We start from the raw sequence: 9,787 nt of genomic DNA, 5'->3' as shown, positions 1-9,787 counted from the left end.
AACGCAGCGCTTCTCCTTTAATACAAGAGCAAACGATTTATTACGACAGTGACATTTTCTTTTACAAAATTTTAAAACTTATTTGAGGTGTACAAAATACTGAACATTGATTCTTTTGGACAAACAAGGAGATTCAGTTTAAAAACATCAGTAGTATTCAAAATCCCAGGTGGAAAACATCTGTTTAAACCAATGTTTTTCAAACTTGGCAACTTTAAGGTGGGTGGACTTCACTTCCCAGAATTCCCCATGCTGGCTGGGGATTTCTGGGAGTTGAAGTCCACCCACCTTTAAGTTGCCATGTTTGAAAAACACCATGGCAGGAAGTAGCTTTTTAAGGCACATTCTTGTTATTGCAATAATTCCCAGACCGACTGACTCATTGACCCTCAGTGCTGCAAGAACAGATTTCAGGCAGAAATAAGCAGAACCTGGTTTTAGAGGTGGTTGCTGGCTCGTCTCTGCATGATCAACTGCTCTAGACGAAACTGAAGATGCTCACCAAGCGTGTCCCTGCGTGAGTCGACGTTCCTTTCAACCAAACACAGTCATCTCTGGTTTTAAACTGAGAAAAAGCAAATGAGGTTTGATCCCTACTGTTTTTTATGCTGGGGTAGCCTTTTGTAAGTTAGTGTCCTTCAGGGATGTCAGACTACAGTTCCCATCACCCCCACCGGTGCATTGTTGACTGGGGAGAAGCTCTTCCCACCCTTGTGCAGGATATTTTATCCTGAAAAATAAAAATTCGGACTCACTGAGAATTAGGAAATGGCACCACCTGGTGGTAGAGTGTAATTCCTCTGTTTTTCCACTCACCCCAAGTCAGTTTTGGACCCCACAGAAAAACCAGACTGCAGACTAAATCTGCGATCTCGAGCAGAACTACGCTGATTTAAATCAGAGGGTCACCAGCAGAGTCTGTAAAGCCCACCTCTGTCTGGACGGGCGGTCTCTTGAACTCAGCAAAACGTCTAAGAAAACACAGGCCAAACGGTCTTTGAAACGGTCTGCATTTTTCCATTCTCAAGAGGAGCGACCAACGCGTGGCAAGATCTCATAAACCTGAAGTCGGTCCTTAGCCGAACATCGCTACACCCAGTTTGCCCAATTTTATTCCGAAACTGGACTGATGGTGCCAGACGCCTTTGCAGTGCAGAATATATATCTTTTACCTGGGATTAAACTGCAGGTCGGTCTGAGAGGTAGGTAGTTTTACAACTCCCCTTCTTCCAGAGGGGGGAACCGAGGCACACAGCCAAGTTGTAACTTGACTAGGGCAGTAGAGAGAACCAGGAAATATTTCGTCCGTCTCCAATTCCCCGCTGGCAAGCTTTCAGATCCAAATCTTAGCCAGGGGAACTCAGCACCACAAGGTGTGGCAGTGAAGGCCATGAAGAAGAATTAGATAAATTAACAAGGGAGGGGAGGGCAGCAAGGACTGCAAACTCTTTCAAGGAAGCCTACAAATGCAGAGGATCCCCCCATCACAGGTCCTGGCAAACAACGAATTGGGCTCTTTCCGGGCCGATGAGAAAATCTGGCTGGTTGTCACGAGATGATTTAATCAGAAGAACCACAGCCTAGTTTGGGGTGGTCCAATCAGGAAAAAAATGGCACTTTTCTCCTTAAACCCCCAGCCAATTTTCACACCGTCCCCTGAAGGATTTCTGTTGAGAAAGGCCAGGTGAGGGGCGACCCACAGCCCCTCAAAGATCACCCTAATAAGGCTTCATAGTCCACATACCAGGAGATCTGGCCGTCTCTGAGCTTCACGCCCGACACCGGCCATTTCTGGGGCTCGTTCCCTGCCCGACTGACAACGGTCACAATGTCATGCTTGCTTTTCCCCATGACTAAGATCAACACCCGCTTGGCTTTGTTGATAAGCGGCAAGGTGACGCTCATGCGCTGGTGAGGTTTCACCGGGCTCTCGGTGAACACCACGTCCCGGTCCCCCTCGAGGCCCGCCGAGCGCGGGAAGAGAGAGGCCGTGTGCCCGTCGACGCCCATTCCCAAGACAACCAGGTCGAAGCTGGAGTTGGCCACCAAGGCCCCGATCTCGTTGGCGTACAGCTCCGGGCCTCGGTCGTCCTCCACGCAAAGCCTCCGGTTGAGGTGCACCGGCATCGGGTGGATGTTGAAATAAGGAATCCGGATGTGCTGCAGCAGGTGCTGGTGCAGGTGGCCGAAATTCGATTCCGGGTCGGCGAGTGGGACGCAGCGCTCGTCCACCAGCCACAGATGAGTCTGCCCCCAGGGGAAGCCGTAGTGATGCCCGCTGAGTTGCCTGAACAAGGCCAAGGGGCTCGACCCGCCCGAAAGCGCCAAGTGGAATTCCCCGCTCCTCCCGACGGCACTCACCGCCGCAGCCTCTATGTCGGACGCCAGACGGCCGACGAGTTCGTCCGCCCAGGCGGTAATCAGCGGGCTTTCTCGAAACGTGGAAAGCAGGGTCTGGAATCTGTCGGCCGTGTGCTTCTCCTCGGCGTCGATCACCTCGAGCGTCTCCCTGGCCACAAAAGCCACTTCCTTACCGTCCATCTCGAAGTCCAGGAGGTGCCCGTTTTCTTGGCCGCCGGGATACAGCCGGGGCGACTCGTGGCTAAGCTGATCCAGCAAGGGGGTCCAAAACACCCACGAGGCCAGCAGATCCTCCGTGGTGATGAAGGATTCCTTCTTCCCGTGATAGATCGCGGAGAGCAGGAAGGAATAGGAGTCCCGCTCGGTTACGGGGACGTAGACATGATAATCGGAGAGGCTCTGACCCCAAAGGCGCAGCTGCGGGCGATCCAGGACTTCTTTCCAGCCGCCGTGCGGCATGGCTGGCTTGAACAGGTTGTGGCTGACCAGGACAGCGGGGGAATTCAGCTCTCCGTGACCGATGTAAAAGATGACCTGTCTGGGCTTGCACCGGCTGTGTTCGGGGTCCCAGGCGCTCTCCATCTGGATGCAGTGTGCCCGGTTCTTGAAGAGGACGCGGACGTAGCTGACCCGTTCATCGAGGGCTTTGCCGGACACGAGGACGAACGGTACCCCTTCCCAGCGCAGATTGTCCAAATGAACCAGCACCCCTAAAGCGACAGAGAACGGGTGGCTGCAGGACTTCTGACCACAGACCCCAGGCGCCCCCAAGGCAGGGAAGCCCAGGTTCGTGGGAGTTGTAGTTCATAGACCCAACCGCAGCTGACGAATCGCACCATGGTTTTCCGATTCTGCTCAACTCCCTTGACCCAAGACCCAACCCAGACAGGGGCTGATTACAAACCCCATCATCCCCAGCCAGCAAAACCATGAGCCGCTTATCAGGCGTGTGTCTCGATAGGGCTGTCAGCAGGGGAAATCTAAGCCCCCTATGCTCGTTTCCCCTAAGTGTATCTCCCTCTTTTTTTTGCTAGACCCCCCGCAAACAGACGATTGCACTTGGATTTTCACCCCACTCACAGAGCAAGTAAATAAACATTTAACTGTTTTGAAGATCGCGGTTCCTTTTATTTTTTCCTCCTCTTCTCTCAGCAGTCTGAAACCCTTCCAAGAAAATTGCCTTCTCTTTTCTTTTTTTAAACGACTCAGCCTTGGAAAGGAGTCAAAACACACTGCTCCGATGCAGGGCGTGCTGAATTTATGAGAACTCAAACGGTGTTGCCATGAGATAAGGCCTGGAGGGAGGCCCAAACTCCTACTGGCTCCCCCCCTCGAGCCAAGATGCTCCGTGGGTCATTTGGGGCCCGAACCGGAACCTCGCACCTACCTTACAGGGTTGTTGTGACGCTAAAAAACGGACAAGAGGGAATCTCGGGGCTTGCTAACAATAAAGAGGCTTGCTTTTTGCTTCCGGCATCTCCAAAAGGCGGCGAAGCGGATTTACCTGCAAACGTTGGCGTCCTGGTGAAATAGTCCCGCCCCTTCTGAAGCTCCTCCCTCACGTGGGCGCTGTACGCTTCGTACTGGCCAATCACGGCGCTGGTCTTCTCCAGGCTCCGCAAGCGGGCGAACGTGCCAAGCTTGCTTCGGAGGATGTCTTCTGAGCTGGTGATGTTGGCTGGCAGTTCCATGGCGAGCGACATCAGTATCTCGGTGAGGTGGTTCTGGTGCATGTCGCGGAGGACCCCGTACTTTTCGTAAAACTCGGTGCGATCTGGACCAAGCGACGAGAAGGGACTTATTAATCCGCAGAATGAAAAGCCTTCCCGGCTTAGGTCACCATTTGCAGACTTATTCGACCCGCTCGGCCGCCGCAGAGAAACCGTTCCCCTTCGCTCTCTTCCCAAATGGTTCTCTGGCCTTTCCACCCTCGCGTGGGATGACCTGGTGGCCTCCTATCCACGGACTACCCGGGCCTGTCCCTGCTTAGCCTTTGGGAACCACCAAGGTCAGCGATGTTAGCAGGGCTCTCCTGCTGCAGCGTCCTTCAGCAAGGGGACAACAGCAGCTATTCGTCTCTCGGCTCCAAAGAGGAGGAGGAAATCTCTTCCGAGCCGGAGAGGAGGAAAAACGTTCACCGGGGCTCTAGCGCGAGCAAAACGCACGGCCTGTTTTTCTGCCCTTCAGCAAGAGCGATCGCACGTGCGCAACCCGAGTTTTGCAAGGCACGGAGAATTTCCTCCTTGCTCCCCCAGCCATTCCGCCCCCAGAACCAACCTGGAATTTGCCGAGCTAAAATCATTCTTTTGGGGAAAGGGCGATCGTGGCTTTTAATAACATTAATGCCTTGCTGGTACCACACATGGCCCAGACACATTTCTGAGGCTGCGGGAAAAAGGAAGCCAGTGGGGGGTTATCCCCAGGTGAGACCTGGGTGCCGGGTGCGAGAAAACAGCATCGCTCCGTCTCCTAGCTCAGTTTCGCCAATGACAACGACTTCCCAAGGTTTAAAATAGGCTTCCCATCCTCTCTCTCTTCCAGCCCGGCTCTGTGGAGGTGGCAGGACTTCCTGTGTGCAAAATGAAGGCGCTCTGCCATTCATTACTCTTCCTGTGTAATTAACGTTAAGTTACTAGTCCTCATGGTTTTTAATAAAGGGCCGACTTCAGTAACCCCGCAGGAAGTCCTGTCCTACAGAGTCAGGCCGTTGGCATTCCACTCGATCGTCGAAAGCGACTGGCGCCCATAAAATAAAAAGTCAATAAAATAAAATACAGGGCCATTTTCGCAAGGGGGGTTTGGCCTGCAAAGAAAGGCTTCAGCGGCTCGAGAGGAAACAAAAAAATCGGGTTTCATGAATTGCTGGAAGCAGCGGATCCAAACCGGGGGCAGCTAGCTTAAATGGAAAAAGGAATTAAATGGAAAAAGGAATTAAATGGAAAAAGGAATCAAAAGAAATTCACCGAGGAAGAAAACTAAAGGGAGAAGAGGCAGGCCAGCCGCGAACGTCAGGTGTCCAGGCGAACCGTAGGAAGTCGGTAATGCTTATTGTCTTCCCAGAGAATCGATTTAAATCAATCATAAAATAGTAATATTAAGCCTGCCTCCCTCCGATTTCTCCCTCCCATCCCCAATCAACGCCGACGTACTTTTCGCATCCACCGTCTCCTTCAAAACGATTTCCACGCGTTCCACGTGATGCCGGTTCCAGAGAGGGTCCAAATGCCGTCGGTTCTGGTCCCGGAAGGGTAAAATGTGAGCCACCGCCTTCAAGAGGGTGAGAAGAAGGGGGGAAACTTGCAGGAACCCACATATTGTGAGAAAAACACACCCTGGGCCCCTTTCTTCTAGGGATCCTGCGAGCAAGTTGTGCAAAATTGCAGAGACGTCCAACTCGGGTCAGTTTTGCAACTCAGTTCAAAGACCCAATCAAATCCTCTTCGAATCGAAGACCCCAATGGCTGGCCCCATCCTTTATAAAACGAGCATTTGGATAGTCAAGGATATTGTCCAGGATTTTGGGGAGCAAATGAGCAAGAATGGTTTTCTAATCCCACGTGAGAAATATGCCTCATTGGTTGGGAGTTGGACTCTGATTAGCTAAGAACTCTATTTAAGCATTCGGGGAGCTAAAATTCTACATTATTTACAAAAATATAAGTGGGTGTTTGGGGAGGAGAGAAAACTCTCCAAGTCATCCAGAAAATTTCAGGCTCCTGTTGTGCTTTTCCAACAAACCCCAGTTTTCATCCTAAATGCCCTCTGCACGTACTCAGCGGCCCACTTTTCTTTTTATTTCTACAGCCCTGAAAATCCCAACCCTTAGCCCCTAGTTAAAGCCAAATTATTCAAATTTCAGGCAAGATCTCTCTCCAGCGCCCCAATTCTTTTCCCCGCGATCTCGTTCCATCCTCGCCTGGTAAAATGTGCTGCCTTGCAAAACAGCTGGATCCTCCTCAGACGAGAAAAAAGCAGGGGGGAAAACTTGAAGAGGAGTGAAAATTGCACGCTTCACTGCCAGGTTATCAAATTAAAAGCCTCGCGGAGAAATTTGGGAGTTTGGATGGAGGCCGAGATGAAAAGCCTTGCTCAACAAAATCGAACGGACAACCTTGGATTCCTGGCACCGTCGTTTCCTGTTCTGTCTTTTTGCACACTCACTCGCTGACACACTCACACGCATACACAACAGCAGGGGGTTAGCTCACAATGGGGGGGAACCCCAAACTAAATAAAATCACCCCCTTCCTACTCTAAGGAGGTCAAAAAAGACATTTCCAGACCAATCCTCTTCCTGTCCTCGGGGCACACCCCGTAATTGTTCCCAACCTCTTAACAATCCTACAAGGTACCCTGGTTGGGGATGATGGGAGCTGAACTTCAACGCATCTAGAGATGCTGGCAGAGGCCAAGGCCATACGTCTTAAAAAATGGGACCCCCTGCTCTTTTGCTCAATCCCCAACAAACCAGGATCCCTTCTCTCTTCCCATCCAGATGTTGCAGCTGACGAGTCAAGCCTTGCCAAACTCTCCTCCGACCTCGCCCAGGGCCCCCACCTGCTTTCCAAGGTAGTGATCCACACGGTACAGCTCCTCCTCGCGGAAGACCGACGCGAGCTCGTCTGCCAGCTGTTGGGCAGACCCCAAATCGTGGCCGAACGGTTTCTCCAACACTACCCGCAACCAGGCTCCGGATGGCGGCCTGCAGCTGCTGTTAATATGTCGGGCAATTTCGGCGTAGGCGAACGGTGGCACGGAGAGGTAAAAGATGCGGCCCGTTTCCACCAGATCTTCCTGGGCGAGGGTGGTCTTAATCGCCTGGCTAAGGCTGGCATAGTCCTCTGCCCTTTGGAGCTGGTGATATTCAGTCAGTTTCAAGAACTGGTCTTTCAACACGGCACATCTGTTGGGAGGCACCTCTGGCGAGCAGGCCAGCTTTTTCAGGCGGTCAAACATCAGCTTCCGCCCCAGCTCGAGGGCCTTCTGACCGGCCCCGTAGAAGGTGAAAGTGTGCCCGTGGGTGGCCTCGTCCACGTAAAGCTGGAACAAACTTTGCCAGAGGTATTTTTGGGCTAAATCCCCCGTGGCCCCCAGGAGGATCACAGAGACGTGGCTGCGGGATTCCTTGGTGTAGGTGGGGAGGATCCCCGAAAGCAAGATGACGGCGAGGGTCCCTTTAAAAAGCATCTTTAGGCGGTGGGTTTCTGCAAACTGCATTTCTTTTGCTCCTTCCAAGGCACTGAGGATGTTACCTAGTTGGGTAATGAAACGTCTGCAATCAAACAACGAAGCTCAGAGAGACCAAGGACTCCACAGTTCGACTCCTGACGCTATTGGTCTGTCTTGATATCCTCTAGAGCAGAAACCTGTTCTCTCTTATGACACAGAATTCAACCTCCAAAACGTGTCAATTAAAATATATCAGCCCCCTTCCTCCCCATCATCTTGACAGCAATATAAAGCCACTGGTTTGTCTGCAGACGTATCAGCGTGAAATGATTTTGGAGAACGTCTAACCCGACCGCACGGGCGTTATGCAAGGAATCAAACATTGGGTCACCTCTTTCGAGCGACAGTCCAATCTTAGCTTGACACCCATCCAGAAGCCCATCAACGCCTCCAGCATCGACGTTCCCTCAAAAGCTGTCCCTGCGGTAATTATATATTATATATTTTTGGAATGTACATAAAAGGGAGGGTTACCTGCTGGCAGCAAATGCTTCCTTGTTTGACGACTTTCTTTTGCGCAGTGGGGGAAAAAAGCTTTCAACACCCCTCGCGGTCCAACGGTTAGTCAAACAAAAACCTGCTGATTAAAAAAATATATATCAGCATTTCCTGGTGCAGGAACAGCCCGCTCAGAAGGCAAAGAAAAGAAATATATTAAATGGCAGTTTGAGATGCTAGTCACACCCTCACTGACCTAGGCTCGGTTCACACAACACGCTTAACCCGGGCCAGTAGGAAAGTCAGCGACTGCATGTGGAAAATAGGCTTAGTTAGTTAATATTCACCTTGTTTAGGGTTTTTTGTCTGTTTTTTTCACGCTGCTATGCAAATCCAATCAGTCCGACCCAGAAAATGGGTTCCGGTTTAAAAAGGTCGTGTGAACCCAACATCCTTCGCAGGCCGGATGCTCTGTTTGTCCGTGAACCCCTTTCGATCGCTCCCAGCCCCTGATGCACGGGCAGGAAAGGGGCAAATTGAAAAAACATATTATCTTTTGTTTCAGAGCCAGGAAGAGGGTTCGGCAAAAACTACCTTTTGCCCCAAGCTTCTGAGTGATTGTTACAATGCGTTGCTGCTGCAGACGTTTGCAAAAAATTGCAGCCTCCGTTTTGGCCTAACAGTGGTTTTCCCACAATCCACTATCCCGCAATGTTGGATTAATTTCAGAGCAGGTGCAAACTTAGACGCTGGGATTGGGCCATGACTCCAGCAAACCTGAGTTTTGAAAGAATCAGCTCCCCGGAGCGTGGCTGCCTGGTCCCCTAGAGGCGATCCTCGCTTGGCAGAAAGGCGAGTAGCGATTTGGGGGGGAAATGGCTCAACTAAAGCTTGGTAAAGACTCTGTTGAGAAGCGTAACCAGATTTAAACAGGAGATTAGGAAACCAGGGGGAATTATCCAGCCTTTATCTGAAACTTTTTGCTCCGCCTGTTTCGACCGCAGCCGGAAAACCAGTTGCTCAGGTGCCGAGGTCCCGTCATCCTGGTTCAGCACCTTCTGCTGATGTGCAAATAAACCCAGCAGGATATGCTGTTGGGGACGATGGCTAGTTAATTGCTGACATATTAAACAGAATAAACAAGGTTTGTGACACACCAAGAGGGGAGATTCCTAGTAGGAGAAATGCACCCAAACGTCCACCCAAGTTTGGGGGATTTGGGGAAGAAATGAAAACAGCAGCGAAGGATAAAGAAAAGGCAACTTTAGTTCAGGGTGGTGGGTGGGTGCGAAGCCCCCCCATTCAGCAGGGCTGGCTGCGAAGTTTGCATCCAGGCGGCCCCTAACCTCGGTGGGGCGCCCCCGCCACGCGTCCTCCCCGCACAACGGCGCCTGCACGCCGGGCCGCTGGGTGGCCAGGCGGAAGCGGCCTTGCGAGTCGCTTTCGGGACGCATCCTGACGACACCCAACCGCGCAAGCCGCGGCGTCCCCTTCCAGCGGGCGCCTTTTGCAAAAAGGCTTGCCCAAAGCGCGGGTGCGCGCCCGGGTTTTATTTTTCGCAGCAGGAGGACGTGCAGAAGGCCCCCTCCCCTCTTTGCAAGCCGATCCTCCCCCCCCACCGGTGTCGGCGGCCGGCCCACGCAGGAGAGACCCACTCACCTCCCTCCCCCGGGCGGCGCTGGAGGAGCCCCCAAGCGCGATCGGGGCACGCGGGAGACGGCGCCAACGCAGAATTTCTCCCCCTCCTCCTCCTGGCCCG

The 9,787-nt window shown here is 52.2% G+C and overlaps 1 protein-coding gene across 2 annotated transcripts; it reads right to left on the bottom strand.

Annotated features, from left to right (window-relative positions):
* H6PD (hexose-6-phosphate dehydrogenase/glucose 1-dehydrogenase) lies at window positions 1-9,787 on the bottom strand. 2 transcript variants are annotated; one of them, XM_015890365.3, is made up of 6 exons: window positions 9,688-9,787; window positions 8,065-8,167; window positions 6,919-7,613; window positions 5,511-5,628; window positions 3,866-4,135; window positions 1-3,071 (listed from the first exon to the last, which is right to left on the bottom strand). In XM_015890365.3, the coding sequence occupies exons 3-6, from the start codon at window positions 7,576-7,578 to the stop codon at window positions 1,714-1,716; spliced, it is 2,406 nt and encodes an 801-aa protein (XP_015745851.1). In that variant the 5' UTR covers window positions 7,579-7,613; window positions 8,065-8,167; window positions 9,688-9,787; the 3' UTR covers window positions 1-1,713. The 2 variants fall into 2 exon arrangements, with proteins under 2 accessions (XP_015745851.1, XP_007440880.1); XM_007440818.4 differs by having other exon boundaries at window positions 8,065-8,170; window positions 9,688-9,780.

This window comes from Python bivittatus, unplaced genomic scaffold (genome assembly GCF_059951505.1).
Source record: "Python bivittatus isolate LINGU-HERP-01145 unplaced genomic scaffold, Pbiv_v1 ctg000090_np1212, whole genome shotgun sequence".
Lineage (NCBI taxonomy): Eukaryota > Metazoa > Chordata > Lepidosauria > Squamata > Pythonidae > Python > Python bivittatus.
The sequence above is the reverse complement of the archived record's forward strand: the minus strand, read 5'-3'. Positions and strand labels throughout refer to the sequence as shown.

What these genes read in the sequence shown, in the direction of transcription:
- H6PD (XM_015890365.3), bottom strand. Translation starts at nt 7,578, where the DNA reads ATGCAGTTTGCAGAAACCCACCGCCTAAAGATGCTTTTTAAAGGGACC. An exon ending in ATCACTACCTTGGAAAGCAG is followed by an intron (nt 5,629 to 6,918) that starts GTGGGGGCCCTG and finishes ACCCTCTTGAAG; the next exon opens with GCGGTGGCTCACATTTTACC. An exon ending in GGAGACGGTGGATGCGAAAA is followed by an intron (nt 4,136 to 5,510) that starts GTACGTCGGCGT and finishes CGCTTGGTCCAG; the next exon opens with ATCGCACCGAGTTTTACGAA.